This window comes from Catharus ustulatus, chromosome 15 (assembly GCF_009819885.2).
Source record: "Catharus ustulatus isolate bCatUst1 chromosome 15, bCatUst1.pri.v2, whole genome shotgun sequence".
Lineage (NCBI taxonomy): Eukaryota > Metazoa > Chordata > Aves > Passeriformes > Turdidae > Catharus > Catharus ustulatus.
Window position 1 is genome coordinate 6,352,459 of NC_046235.1, and position 15,620 is coordinate 6,368,078.

The window sequence follows — 15,620 nt, forward strand, 5'->3', positions numbered from 1 at the left end:
AGCCCCGCGGCAACGGCGCTGGCGTTCGGGGAAACCACACGCCATGGCCACTCATAAGGCTCCTGGCCTCAGGCCTGTACTCCAGCGGCACCGCAAGCACTGAGGCTAACGTATCTGCTCTTTTCATGGTCATGGTACTTTAAACTGTAAGAAAAGTTACTGCATTGTAACATTTGACCACACCACCCCTATTGAAGCTGTGAACTTGCTTTTGTGATTTTACATTTGTGAAATACAAAGTGGTAAATCCCACAGAGAAGGGGTAGTTGTTTCTGAGAGCAATTACTACTTACAGTACCATATTTGTATCATTACATGCTTACAAGTTGACAGATTTGATTTCTTTTTCATACAAGTTTTCGAAGGTAACAGGATACTGTATACCAAGTGTTACTGTACCCTTTCTGATGCACAAAGGCAGAGACTGGGCCTAGGATTTTTTTAGCAAGAGAAGATACGTTAAAACTACTGGCCAAAGCTCACTGTAGATACTTCACACTTAAATCTATGCCAATGAATTTATTTTGACTTGATTAAAAGTGGAATGAAAACCAGAAAGGTCTACCAAAATTTAACAGAATCATACTAGATTTTTATAGAATATTATAAATGACTTTTATTTATGACAAACAACTAACATTTAAAAGGACAAAAAGGTGCATATACATAAAAGAATTAAACTACTTCAGCCAGTTTCTGCCTTCATGTAATACAGATGCCCAAGCTGACATAGAATTGACATAAGATTAATGGAAGGGAATTCAATTTCAAAATACCAGTAATTCATAACATGAAATCAAGAACAACCTACAAGAAATACCAAAGTGTGTAGCAGTATGGAGGTAAGAACTCCCAAGTACACCAGATGTCACATCATCTTCTCCCAACACAGCTTGGAAGAACTCCCTGCGCATTTTAACAAAAAGCAAGGTAGGAAAATAAAACTTTTGTCTTCTAGGCTCAGAACAAGATGAAAATAGCAAGAGCATGAACACTGAAATCTCAAGCTACAATCAGCCTGTAAAATAACTTACCATCTTTGTCACCAGAATAGATTATTTGCAGCTTTTGTATCTTCATTATATAATATAAACTAGGTTTTCCTCAAATATTTATCTTGAGTTCTGTAGTATTCTACCTATACTTTTAATTTCTTTATTATTGTTACATCCACTTTGTGAAGCACTAAAATTTTACAACACAATAAAAATTGTATTGTTGTCTAGATCATAGCCACTTAAGCATTATGCATCCCTGGCTGACTGAATGGACCACCCATTAAATTAACATTTCAGACTGTAATTCAGAGACTAAAACATCATTAAGTCTCCCTATCCCCTCCCCATTTGCTTTTCCCTTGATTTTGTAACCAAAGTGTGGTAGCAACCTGTTAATGCAAATATTCAGAGCCTTGCCTGCTCCATTTCCAAGAAGCACTTCAGGCACTGCCAAACCACAGAGGGAATTGACAGCCTAGGAAATCATTGCAGTTCAACTGTGCACTTGTCCCTTTGTCTGCTGTGCCTGCACATGGACTGAGAGCAGTGCTGGCTCTGCTGACCTTTGAAACCAAAACACAAATCTAAGCTCGACATCACATGTGGCTCTGAATCCTGTTAAGCTTTTGGTCTGGTCCCAGTAGTACCATTTAAGCAGCTCAGTATGAGCTTAAATTTTTACCTCGTAACAGCTAGCCATGAGCAAGCCCAGCTATTGTGTGTATGAGATCCATTCAAAGCATTGGCACTGAGTCTTACACAATTTGTCTTTTATAGCAAACAGGAGGAGGGCTCTAATTAGGTCAAGCAGATTGAGAATTCTAGCTCTTCATGTTACATTTCAACTAAGCACAGCCCAGCTTTTGCTACAATACAGCAAGATGAATGATCAGAGAAATAACTTTGTGTTAAATCATGGATATTTCATTTTTTAAAAAATCTTCCACAACATGAAAGTAATGGATTCCTGCAGTGAATACTAATGTTAGTTAAGCTAAAAATGTCAAGGTTTCAGTTTTTAATTTCATAGTGCATTAAAGCAAAAAAGCCTCCTAGACTGAAGTTGACAGAAAGCCCTCAATTTCCCTTTGACTTCTACCCTTTGCTTCTCTTCTCCCCACTCTGCTCTACATGATTTATCAATGTTTTAAAGCTCAAGGACCACCCTTGCTGTAAGGCTCGCAGAATTATTTGCTGGAGTTTACTTTTATTTCTGTCAGTATAAACATGCTCATGCCAGCTGTATCAAAACAAGGATGTAGCAATCCTAAAAGCCCAGTCTTGTGACACCTGCCATTCTTGGCTTCCCTTGGTCTATTTGCACCTCCAGTAAAAAAAAAAAAACCAAACAAAAAAAAACCCCAAAAAACCAAAAACTTCAACTCAGTGTCTCCATTGTCATGTTCTGAGTTTGGTGGAACCTTCCATTAACAATCAGAAAATGCCTCTTTCCTCTACAATGTTTTTACTCTATTTGCCTCTTTCAGACAAGGAAACTTTAATTTTTTTCCTTAACAAGGAAAAAACAGTATAAAATGCTTCTAGCAACTTTTTTTAATCAAAATGTCTCTCAACACTTCAGGCTGAATACCAAGTGCTCTCTTTAATTAAAACACTTGAAACTAATCCTCATCCTCAATCTCCAGATGATCAAGTAATCCAGCAAATACACAAAGACGACATTAACAGACAACATCTAGCAACTTCTTTCCTTGGACTTAATGTGCATTTTTTGTATATAGGAATTACAAAGTTTCTGTAAGCTCACAATGTCAGCATAAACATCAATAAATTCTACCAGCTAAGCTTTGGGTACTGCCTCTGCAACACCTCTGTGCAAGACAGCTGCACAGACAATAACAAAAACACAGCTACATCTTTTACTTGAATTCATTATTTACTTTTGCATTAAGAGAAATAACAGAATTGCAGGTTGTATGTATTGTACAGTTCAGTTAATTAATTTCCCTAAGACTAGAGAATATGTAGTTTTTGAGACTAGACTGACATTGGGCTTTGTTTTGAAGAAGAGAGTAGAAAAAAGAACATTAGATGAATCTCACTATAACGTAATTTTGGGTTTTATCCCTGGTTTACAAAGGAAATGAACAAATTGTTTAATTTAAAATTTTTATTGTGCTAAAATGTTCTTAATTTTAAATGCAATTTAACAGTCTTTCCTCCCTTGCCAAAGTTCCAGTCCGTACAATGCAAGTGAGTTTTTTGGGTCTCCTCCCACTCAAGTGAGAGAAGTTCTGTTGTTATTCCCTGTCACTGTAGCATTGATCACTTATAAACTGCCACAAAATCTTTGTAGCTAACTGTTAAGAGTCAAGTGGACACAGCATTGATCTTAAAACACTAATCTTAGTCACAGTACAAAAACATTTAGATAAATGCAGTCAATTTTACTTTGACCTGAAAATGTTCTTCTGAAGATCAGCAGCTGCAACATCTAGCCCCAGGATTTAAATTTGTATATACTGAATATAGATCCTGTAGAATATAAAAATTAAAGAGTACAGTCCCATTTCTGCACTGGTTCTATAGCGTGGAGGCAACAGAAGCAAAATGGCATTATTGCTGCCATTGGTACCAAGGTAGCTATAAACAGCAAAATTAATTTAAAATAAAACTGTATACACAATTAGATGCAAAAAAAATTTAAAATATATAAAAAAAACTTACATGAAATTGGATTTCATTTGTAATCTTATTCTCCAGTGCTTATTCACTTTTTCCAAATTTAAAATGCTCTGTTCAAAACATAACTACATAGCCTCAGCATATCCAAAACATGCAACAGTGAACACTTTTCAGAGTTCATGCCTATACTGATGATACAGGAGTCAAGAATATGCTGTCACCTGTTGCTTCTCAGTAAAACACAATTTTTCTAAAAATATATAATTTTAGATAATTTCTCTAGGGCTCCTACTGATTTGTATTATATACAGCATCCAAGTTCACCTTGAAGAAGCAGTCTGTTGAAGTCTCCCGTAGCACACAGATTTACGGGTGGTTTATTTTCTTAATACCAAGAAAACTTCAAATTTTGTTTTTATTACCTGCAATGGAAAAATGTTACTAAGTTTGAATTTTTCACCTATTGCTCCCACCACATTAAGTAATTTCTTGTCTCTTGGGGGGCAGAAAGCCCTACACTGAATCTCACAGGGAAGCCCTGGAACAGACACTCCAATGAAACTCTCTCCCCTACCCTGCTTCCCTTGGTGTGCCCCCATGCTCTTTCCATCTTTTCCTCCACTCCAATTTACCTGCAGACCTTTTGCATCTTATCTTGACACCTGCAGTGGTGTAAGGTCATGCCAGATAGCAGCTAAAGAACTAGAGTGCAAAGGTCTGGCTGAGCCACTTGTACCTCATGACCTGTGCAGGAGACACTTCTGTCACCTCATCAGCAGGAACATGTGAGCTGGTGACAGATAGAAAATGGCTTTGCTGTCTGACCTGGTACACCACCTATTCCTGTCAGGCTGTAAGGATCTGGGAGGGAAAGTACACTGGGAGTGCCCCATTGATGCAGCCACCAACATCTGCTGTGAAACAAGAGACACCATTCACCTCCCCCAGATGCAGCAGACTAGGCAAGACTCTCATACCTTCTTTGGTTAAGGGGTAAAAGGGCTATGTCAATATCAAACTTACCTTCTTTTAAAGGTGTTTTTGGAGGAATATTCTCCTTGCTATCATGCTGAAAAGCTTTGGAAGGATCAAAACGCTTAATGCCCTGTACTGCACACAGTTGCTCCTGAAGATGTCTGTTGGTTTGCTTTTCCTTGGCCAGCAATGAACGCAGTTTTGAGACATCCTAGGGAAAACAATACTTGGAAGTTAGATGAACAGGAGAAGAGCTTGCATCATCATTTACTGAGGGAACAATTTTGCCTAATGCTAAACACAGACAGTTATTGGTGGCATTAAAACCCAACCGAAACATACAGGTGTAGAGAAACCAGCAGCACATACAGGTATGCTGTAACACCGTACTTATACCACTAAGCAACATGGCAGTCTGAAACTTTCAGTAGAAAGTTTATTCTAGGACACCAAAAAAAAAAAGTAAGAAAAGTCAACCAAACTAAGAGTAGAGTTATTTATTTGTACTGTTGATCCCTCTGTATGTTTTAAATCCAGTCATAAATAAAACATTTGGTATTTTTATTGTAATCTATTTCGTGCAGGGAATTTTAGAACCAAGAAAGTAGCTTGCAGGATTAGTCTATAAATATTTAAAGCAACTAACAAAGCACATTAGTAACTTGGAGATTTCTAATTTTTCATTTCACAAACCTGCTTCAGGTGGGCATTGTCTTCCTTCAGCTTCATAACATGCTTGATTTTTTGCTTCATATTCTGGTGGCCAAGTAGTTTAGCATATGCATCACTCAGTTTATTCAGTTCTTCTTGGGCTGCCCCATGCTCCTCCAGTAGGGCATTTTTCTCTGCTTCAAAAGCATCTAGTTGTTGCTGAAATACATTTGAACATCTTAGAAATCTTTCAACTAAGCATAACATTTTACTGAACTGAAATCTACCAAGGAAGATTACTTTGGGAAGGGGAATAGCTGGCTCATTGAATAGTAACTTAGGAAACTACCGCAGAATAAATGTCTTACAATGGGATGTAGCATATTTACTTCTCAAGAGTAGAACTTGAGCCAACTGCAAAAGTCTTATGTCAACAGATACTAACAAACATCTAATTCACACCTGAAAAGGCTTAACTTTGTTATGTAAATCTTCATATAGTTTACGCCAGGTCTCAATCTCTTTCTTTAAGTTAGAGGTCACATCTTCACTTATGGTTTTCCTAAAAAGCAAGAAGCAGAGTTTTATTATGTTCCTCATTAGCTCTCAGCACTTCTTTTCAATAAAACTTGGCTGTAACCATGATATACAGTTTAAATTTGAGAAAGTCACCTTGATCTTTCTGCTTCAAGTTCGCTTTTCAGAACTTCAGTTTGCTCCTCAAATTTTTCCTGAAGTTTAGTAATTTCTGCAAGGCAAGACTCTTTTGTTCTCTCTGTTTCTGCTTCTTTTAGTGCAAGCTTGGTCTGGATTTCTAAAAGCATCCTGAGGAAAATACCGAAATTTCTTAATGAGCCCTTGATTTTTTCCTTTTTTTCCACTACAGTGGAAACTGTGCCACAAAGAAAACAGTAGTGCAGGAGGCAATTAAGTTTAAGATGAGCAACATTTTTACCTGTTCCTGTAAGGATGCAAGCAGTCCTTCTGAAGCAAAGAAAGATCATGTTGCTCATTTAAAGTTGTTCAAAGCCAACAGCTTTTAGCAGTATAGTGGTTAGGCTTTACATGCAGAGATATGCTCAAGCAGGAACTAATCAAGACTGTTCAGTGTGGATGTATGCAAGACTTCAAAAACCCTAACATCTAAAAGCACTGACCCCTCTTCAGCCCCAGCTGTTTGTTCATCTCTTTCCTGCCACCTCAGCCAGGAAATACCTCTTCAGTTTTTCTTTTACCAGCTTTAATGGAAATTGGAGACATTAAGCAGGTGGGAGGAAAGAAAGGGCAGTGTCTTAACCAGCAAAGAGCCATAGAAAACATGGATCGCTAAACTGCTGTTAGACAGTCAGAAGCATGTCCTCAGCTACTAGCCTAACACAACTTCTTGGGTGTTATTTCTCATTAGCTACAGTGTGGCGCCCCATATTAGGCGGAGAGGAACTCAGTTTACATCACCACATTGTGGCAATTCATGGATGATTAATTGGCATCTGCTTGTGAGCAGAATTTGAGGTGACATCATTCAGACTGGAGTGGCAAAGAGCACATTCTGCATTAAGTATTTGCTTGTCTACCCTGGGGATTTTATTTGCAGAGCAATTACTGTAACTGATATTTATGCTGAAACAGACAATATTCCAACATCTTTCATTCAAATATTTTTCTTTTCCTCTATGTTTCACAAATAGACAAAAGTCAAAACAATTGATTGGACAGACCAGTTTCCTAATACATATAAACTTAATAAATTTTGTCTGTCAGTATTTTCCATCTTCTGCATAGGAAAAGCAAGAAACTTCAGCTTACACCAAATACTGATCTGATCTTCTAGAGCATCACATGACATTCTAGTTAGAAAGGCAAGCCTCAGTTTGCATTCCTTAGCTTAAGGAAAAGTTTTTCTGTAGTACCTTGCGCATTCTTCATTTGTTTTGTTTTTATTGTATTCTGCTTCTTGAATCAACTGCAGATTCTCTTGGCCTATTTTTTTTAGGCTGGCAACTTCTTCTTGCAGAGAGGTATTCTCCAGTTTAAAGCTGGAAATTTCTTCAGATGATGTTTTCTTGTAGCTGGTATTACAGTACAAATGAGAAAAAAAATGTTACTTCAGGCAAAATACAGATTTATGTGTTCACACCTTACAAGAGCAGTACAAGCTGATGCTAGCAAGTATCAAAGATTTTGTAATCTGAAGATATGGCAGTGTACAGACACTGATAAATCCAAGGGTAAGAAGGAAACTACAACACAGTTCCATAAAGCCATAAGCAGTAAAACGATGACAAATTCTGTGATACAGATATTACTATATTTTTGTAGGTATTTTAAAAACACAAAGGACCTACTCTCTCTGAAGTTTATTTTAAGCTGCAAAGCAACAGCTGTGTGTAGTCGGCATTGGCAAATATCCTACAGGATCCTTCATGGGCGACACACATACCTAGTAATAACAGTATTACTTTTTATATACTTTCTAAACCTGAATATTTTAAGGTAAAATAATTTAAAGACAATAACTGTAAGAAAGTACTCTCAGTTCAATGTAAATTTTGAGTCAATACAAGTCTTTTTGTTCAGTGCCAAGAACACCATCACTAGTTACAAATATCATTGCGATTCAGGACCCACAGAACTGGTTACATTTTGGAAGAAAAAAAATCCTATTTCCTGAACTAGATAGTGATACTATGCCACTATACTTGCCTAGTACTCAAGGAATAAGTTCTTAATGCCACCAAATACTATCACAAAATCCTCTCCTCTAATGCCATGCCAACACTCATGCAGTGTGAAGTACCAAGGCACATAAATAAACAGTACCTTTTATTGTCATCTTAGAGATAATGTCTGACCTATACATTAATAAAACTTAAATACCTTTCAAAGTCAGCAACAGTCTTTCCAAGTTTCTGTAGTGTATTGCTATGCTCTTCTTGGATTTTCAATACAGCACTGCTATGCATTGCCTTGATTTGCTCCAACTCCAAATTCTTCCTGAAATAAAAATTCAGCATTGCACACTGTGTGAACACATCACCAGATGCTGCTATCAGTTACAGAAGGCTTGAAGCAGCAGCAGTAAATTAATTGTGACAAACCAGTAGCTTCTCACATACTAAAGCACAATCTCCAAAACAGGTATTACTAAGGATTTCCCCCTCCCCTTATTTTCCAAGGGAGCTATGGAATAGACTGAAGACTTAATAGTAAAGTTAAATAAGAACTGGCTTGAAAATCTTTTTGTCATTGCCTTCTCCAGAAAAGAATTAGCCAATACAATATGCACATAGCTTACCCAGCACAGCAAGGTCAGAGCTCTACAATACTAGCCTCTCAAGCAAATCCCAGCTGGCTTTTTTTTTTTGTTTGTTTGTTTTAAATTACAACAAAGTAAAACTGACTCAAGTTACTACTGATACTGACTCAAGTTCCTACTGCTAGTGATTAGATCTCATTACTATCAGTAATTAACAATCAGCAAGAAATAACTTCAAACCTGCTCAGGTCTCTAAAACCTGAATTGAACTTAAAAGCTCTGTTTGCACTACAAATTTAACATTTTTCCTTTCAAAGAATCAGAAACTTTCTCTCACAAACCCTTTCAACTCTTCTTTCATCTGTGCAAGTTCAAGATCTTGAGATTTGATTTCTTGTTCCAGTCGTTTCACCAGGTTTTCAGCTTTCTTCTCCTTCACATGCAATTTATTCAGCTCCTTCATGGCATCATTCAGCTCCTCTTTCAGAAGATGTCTCTCACTTGTTACTTCATCTTCAAACTCTAGTAACTTCTGCTGCATTGATGCAGATGACTCCTGCCATACAAAGATTTTAAGACTACCAGTACTTTCTGGGTAGTAAAGGGCTAATTTGCAGTGCTTAAATTTCGAATCTATGGGAAGAACTAAAACCCCCATCCCACCAGCAATGATTCTTAGATCTATTAAACCACAGAAGGTTCTGCAAGCCAGTACCCACTTTGCTATTATTAATGATAACCCAATCTGTGGAATGCACATCTCATGCATAACCAAAACAACATTTTTTAGTGCCAATCCTTGGGAATACAATCTACTTTTAGACTAATTTATAGCCCGTATTTACCTTCTCTTGCTGCAGTTGAGAGATGACCTCCTGATGTTTCTGAAGCAGTTTTTGGTGTTCTTGTTCTACCAAATAAATTTTTTTTTTCAGGTCTTCTATTTCAGCATTCATACTCAGGAACTGTCCTTTGGCCTCCGACAACTCTTTCTCTGCCCAGAAAAATTGTCAATATAACATAAATTCCCTTCTCTATCTTCATATAGCTACAATATGTATTATTCACAATACTTCTATTCCATCTTTGTTTTCCCCTAACTACCAAAAACACGGTAAGAAAACCCCCCACAAAAACAAACCTACACCTATAACCCATCTGGAAACTCCTAAAAATTGGCTTGAGGTACACCACTTTAAAATAATTTTAACAGCAGGAGTGTTTGGACCAAGCAATTAGCCTTCACCAGAAGAGCAGTATGGCAGGGAAAACAATATGAGTTCCCCAAAGCTTCTTCCAAAAAATAGCACACAGAAGGCACAGAAACCTGAGTACATATCTCAGATTGCAGTGTTGCTGCAGTTGAGAGGAGTAAGGAGGTGAAGAAGCAGCCTTACCACATTCCTAACACCTCAATGAACCTCACTGCTAGCAGTGAATACACACAATATTATACCACTTCTCCATGAAGCCTAAGGAACAATAATTTCTTAGTGCTCACCTTTAAGATGAAAGCCATTCCTACAATTTTCATTGCATACTATTGAACCAAGTTACCCTCCATGGAAACACCAATTAACAGATGCCAGATGTGAAGTGATTTCCCTGTTGTTAAAAACATTCCTTGGTGTTTCTAGCTGGAGCTCAGAGACTTGACTACTCATTTGGAACAAACCAGTCTAAATTGACATTTTAGAAAACATCTATTTGAGATGCATTAAGATATGTGAGTGATCCCACATATGGAACAGTGTCCAAGAACTAACAATTACCTTTCTCTTGTTGAAGCAATTGACACCTCTCATTAAGTTCTTTCAGCAGTTTACATGACTCTTCCTCTTTTGCTTTGAGGGTATTCCTCAGGATCTCAATATCTTGGTCTTTCTTACTCAGTGTCTCCTCCACCTGGATGATTTTCAGTTTGTACTTCTCAGCTGTTTCTGCAACAGTACTGTAGAAGAAAATTCAGGCACTTGTTACCACTCAATTTTGTTTGTAAGCTTACACATCAACACAAAAGAAAGTTTTCAGGAGTGTTGGTTTCCAAGAGGAAAACAGCCTTCTTAAGAAGAATGTGTTGTTACCTGAGCTCTCTAACATATTCCAGGAGTTTTTCAGTGTCAGACTTTTCTTCAACTTTCTCTCTCTCGGTAGCAGACCTAAAACCAGACAGTTTTTATGACATATTTAAGAAAATTCAGAGTTAAGTAGTAAGAAATACTTTGCATCTCCCAGTTTGGCTGAAAAGCTCCAAGAAGTGATTCTATCCTCTTTTCATATCTGTTCCAGATAGTCTTCTCATTGTAGTAAATTATGTAGTAAAGATATAGTAGAGATGATGTAGTAAAGATACTAAGCCACATTTTGCCATGAGCAATATAACACAAACATGCATTAACATAATGTAGCTTTTGTAGCAAATCAGCATCTCCTCCCTCTGTGACCTGCACTATCTGCATTATTATCTTTGTGTATTTTAACAGGCAAGTTTGTGCGCAGTGCCAGTTGTGCCAATCTGACATTAAACGTAGCTTGGAAGTTCATCCTAGGTCACTATCCTCAGCAATAGGTTACACATTATGCACTGTTACTGTGCAGCACACATGACATTTTTTTGGCCGAATAGAAAGTGCTGAGCTAGAACTCACTCTCTTTTCTCATAGAGCTGCTGAAACAAAGAGACTGTGCAGTTACCTTCCTTCAGAGCAGGTGTCTACATCAAAATAGCTCTGAAGGCACCACAACAGCTCTTTAATGCACTTCTCAGGAAAACATGAATGCGTTCATCAAATCCATGCCAAATGCCTGGCTGCTAAATTAGGATTTCAGCTCCTACTCTAATGCTTTTCTATTCTTGCTTATTCCTAACTTAGTAGTTTAAAGGCCCAGAAATATCCCATCCATACAAATGTCCTCATTGAATCTGAAAAGCAATTCTTTTCTAAAGACATACCTCTTCCCATAACCAAGAAAACCCCTCACCCATACTGCACTGGAAGACAAAGGGTTGACACGATACGGTTTGTCTTTTGGAAAAATGTTAGATACACTAGAGAAACAATGTTTCTAATGGTTGTTTTATCAAACCACAGCAGTTGTTAAAACATCATTCCATCCTATTTATTCCAGATTACAAACACTGATAATGTCTGTTCCTTCTCAGTAGGGAGACAGCCTTTATTTTGGTTACTACAAAAGATAAGCATGGAAACACAGCCAGGTCATATCATGTCATCTAATTCCCTTTCCTAGCACTTACAGTTTTTCTTGTAACTGTGCTACTTCTCCTTTTGAATGCTCTAGATTCCTTTGTACTTCCTGCAGCTTCATTTCCATGTCTTCCTGCTTTGCCAGTGCAGTCTTAAAGCAAACAACAAAACACACATTTTAACATTAAAATGAGATTTAGTTAAAAAAAAAAGGCATCGTGGAAGAAACAGTGGTGAACTGAAATTTTATCATCACTCCCATTTAATGACAGCACCAGCTACTATGCTAAATGTGATTACAAGTATCCCTTTGTAAAGATATCAGCCTCTTGTTAAACAACTACCACCAAGAGCTTCAAACTATACTGAGAATCCCTGGTTTTATTGCCAAGCAGCTCAGAATTGCTATCCTGTGCAAATGGTCATACCTTTTCCTTAGCATCCCTCATGTTTCTGAGCTTCATCAACTCCATACACAGACTGCTCATTTTCTTCTGCAAACCATCTTCAGACAGCTTGTTAGGAAAGAAGATAAATGTGTAATTCCTTTGTATTAATTGCTGTTTACACAACCCTTTCCAAGTGTTTTCCTTCTGCTCTGTGTTTGGACAGAAGGCACAAGATCCCAAAGCAGACATGCTTTACATCAAAACAGATGCTGATCAGCAACTTCCTCGTGCACAGGAAGCTCAATAACAGCAAAGGCAAAGCAAAGATGCACTTATTTGTCTGAATACCTTTGACTTTAGTAGTTCATTACTTCTTGTTATCTCCAGAAGCTGTTTTTTCAGGCATGCAAGATTTGCTGAAAGAGAGGTTTTCTCCTGAACTGCAGCACTCAGCTTTGCTTCAATCTTTACAAGATCTTCTTCCAGAGCTTTAAGTTTTTTATCCTGTTCTCCACGTTCTCTTGCTAATGCACGAATCTAAAACATGAGGTATTTTCTTTATTTCCTACTATCAGAAAATAGTCCTACTTGGAGAACTTAGCCTCTCCAAGTAAACCACAGGCATAGGTATCCAAACCGTATTTATTTTCATTCAGAATATGTATCTGCAACTCTCATTCATATGAAGGAAATAACAACCACAATTCTTTATTATTATGCATCATACAATGGCAATGTTTCATCTGACTTATTTTATCTATTAAGCCAATACAACATGTTAGAATAGTCTTTAATGGGCAACAGAAGCCAAGTCTCCTTCTTGGCTGTGACAGACAAAAAGGCAGAATGTGACATTTGAGACACAAGGCACCAATCAGCACACAAATGTACTGATACAGTTTAGGGTGCCTCTTTAAGCATTAAAAGTATGACAATTAATGAGAAAAAAATTTCAGCTAGAGACTGTTCAATAAAACAGAACCTTTTTGTAGCAGCCAACAGAGGACTTAGCTCTGTTTTCAAAAAGAGTGACAGAATAGTTGCTCATGATCAGCAGGAATTAATGCAGTTCCATTAGCTTTGTACATCCATAATATCTTCCAATATTTCTTTTGCACAGAGATGTTTGTAAACTACTTGTGTGCTGCATGATGCAAAAGAGGCCAGTTCTACCAGCTTGTATTTTTTATTGTAAGTGGGAGACATGACAGGATTTCACTCACATAATGGATTCATACCTCCTTCTCCAGAGCCTTCTGTTTCTTTTTCTCTTTCATAAGCATAAGATCTTTTTTAGTCTTCACAATCCCATTAGCCGGCTTTGGAAGAGAGATGTGTTAGAAATCTCTAGCTTCATAGTAGCTGAGCACAATTAAATACAAGAGTGAGTGCTTCATACAGACAATATTACAAAGATAGACACCAAATAAAGAGCAAACCTTTGTCTCAGACAGGGCAGAAAAGTATCAGGTTAGGATGGGGTTTACTCTTTTACTTTCTCATCAGCATTACTTTGAAGGGACAGCTCATAACTACAGAGATAAGAAGATTAACAAAGTTGGAGACTTTAGCATACCTAAGCTTTATAAAAACATAAATAACTTCACCTCAAGTTTGTTTGCAGAATTTCATCCTACATCATCAGTACTCAGGAAGCTAATTAATACAACAGGGTTATAATTTTTCAGCTTGTTAACCTGTTAATCTTGAAATCTATATCCATAGGACACTGAGAACCTACACCTGCAGTACCATCCCCTCCTTGTTTCTTTAACCACCAGGTTTCCACTCTGCCTTCCCTAGCCTATGAGAGCAGGAACACCATCTACTTAAAAAGAAGGAGCCACACCATAATTACATGGTGAGCAAGAGGAAAAGAAATCTCAAGAGTGTAGCACCAAATATAACAAGCTTCTATTTAGTCCCAATTTAATTATCATGTGTTTCCCAAGGATACAGCAACTTCATTTTTCCTGCTTAGGTCTTACAGAACACAACTACAACAATACATTTCATAGTTGACTTGGGTAGATCAATGACAACTGTATGAAGATGCTGCATTGTTTAAGCCATCAGAGATTTAGCTGGGATTTAACAGCACTACAGCAGTCTTACCGTGGATCCGAGAGATGTGAGTCTCCTTGCAGTTACGGGGGTGGGTGCACTCTTCTCGCTGCTCAGATTTGTCTTACCTACAGAAGGATGTAGAAGAGAGTGGTGAAGGAAGAAGGTGTGCATGCACACAAGGAGGCAAATATAACTAAACTAGATGAGGTTGAGTGCGTACAAAAGACAACATTCCACCTGGTTGTTAGGCTATCAACTTCTCAACCCAATACCAGCTGCTTTTTAACTTCCAGTGCAATATTAGTCGTTTGGGCACTTGACAAAAGTTTAGAGAGAGACTACCAGGTGACAGACACTTCTGATATTTCCACTTCTGCCAAGTTTCCCTGACATGATCTAGATCCATAATGTCAGTTTTGAACTGAAGGATGCTTTAGACATTAAAAATGCATGAAAATACCTCTAAACCCTAAGTTAATAAGTAGCTTATTTGGCCTCCAGAGGACCCCCCTAATTAGCACAAGTCACATATAAACCTATTTTTGGAAGATTCCAATAGATATTTATACAGCTCCTTCTCTGAGCTGGAAGGAAGACAATGAGCCTCTGCAACAGAAACCAATTTCTCAACATCAGAGCAGTAATAGCACTAATAATTGCAACATCTTAAGCTATCTTACTATTGTGTTCTGTGCAATTTTTACTTACTCTTCTGTTTCCCAGCCCCTTGGCATGCTTCAGAGGACCGCAAACTTCCCACTCCATCTGATGGCTTAACGTTATGGGATCCTTGAAGGGGGGTTTGTGCTAAAAATTAGATTTTCAGAACAGCAAAGAACAATAAAGGTAAATGACAGGATTTTCAGCTTCGATGGGTTGAGGGTCATAACACACCTAAGGCAAATCTACAGCCAAAGCCTCAGTGTGAGAAATTCGTACATCAGAAAACGCTCTCGTAACAAGCTCTGCACGTTTCTCTTACAACGGAACTGGAGGCAGCAAGGCATCGCTCTAGTTACTATGTACATAATACACGATCACTACAGTATTTGGCATGCCAGGGATACACACGAAGTCGGGACCTTCTGCCTTCGAAGGGAACCCCTGCGAGAACCCAGTCGGTCCTCAGGCACGGCGCTACGGGCTGCTCCTCACAGGGACACAGTGAGGTCAGTCCCCGGCCCCTGAGCACGGCCGAAAGGCTCCCCCCCGCTCCCTCCGTCCCCTCGCCTCACGTACCGGCGCTCCCATCGCGGTGAAGGTGGCGGGAGAGCGGCGCGCGCGCGGAGGCCATGACGGCACTAGCGCTCCGCTGCACGGCGTTCAAAGGGGCCAACGGCCGCAGCGCGCGCCGCCCAGCCAATCAGCTGCCACCGCTCCGCCCGCCTCGGCCAATCGGCGAGCCCGGCGCGGGGCACGCGCGCGTGCG

At 38.6% G+C, this 15,620-nt stretch overlaps 1 protein-coding gene across 2 annotated transcripts; it reads right to left on the reverse strand.

Annotated features, from left to right (window-relative positions):
• Positions 1-3,174: 3,174 nt before the first annotated feature.
• HMMR (hyaluronan mediated motility receptor) lies at positions 3,175-15,518 on the reverse strand. 2 transcript variants are annotated; one of them, XM_033073629.1, is made up of 18 exons: positions 15,431-15,518; positions 14,900-14,998; positions 14,240-14,316; positions 13,363-13,443; positions 12,473-12,661; positions 12,164-12,250; positions 11,786-11,886; positions 10,611-10,685; positions 10,299-10,477; positions 9,372-9,520; positions 8,868-9,082; positions 8,148-8,264; positions 7,181-7,339; positions 5,943-6,095; positions 5,733-5,832; positions 5,313-5,489; positions 4,668-4,830; positions 3,177-4,066 (listed from the first exon to the last, which is right to left on the reverse strand). In XM_033073629.1, the coding sequence occupies exons 1-18, from the start codon at positions 15,483-15,485 to the stop codon at positions 4,047-4,049; spliced, it is 2,196 nt and encodes a 731-aa protein (XP_032929520.1). In that variant the 5' UTR covers positions 15,486-15,518; the 3' UTR covers positions 3,177-4,046. The 2 variants fall into 2 exon arrangements, with proteins under 2 accessions (XP_032929521.1, XP_032929520.1); XM_033073630.1 differs by lacking the exon at positions 5,943-6,095 and having other exon boundaries at positions 3,175-4,066.
• Between the last annotated feature and the right edge of the window lie 102 nt (positions 15,519-15,620).

Coding starts and splice junctions, on each gene's coding strand:
- HMMR (XM_033073629.1), bottom strand. CDS start 15,485: ATGGCCTCCGCGCGCGCGCCGCTCTCCCGCCACCTTCACCGCGATGGG. Junction 14,999..15,430: donor TCACCGCGATGGGAGCGCCG/GTACGTGAGGCG, acceptor TCTAATTTTTAG/CACAAACCCCCCTTCAAGGA. Junction 8,265..8,867: donor ATGAAAGAAGAGTTGAAAGG/GTTTGTGAGAGA, acceptor TTTTTATTTCAG/GAAGAATTTGGAGTTGGAGC.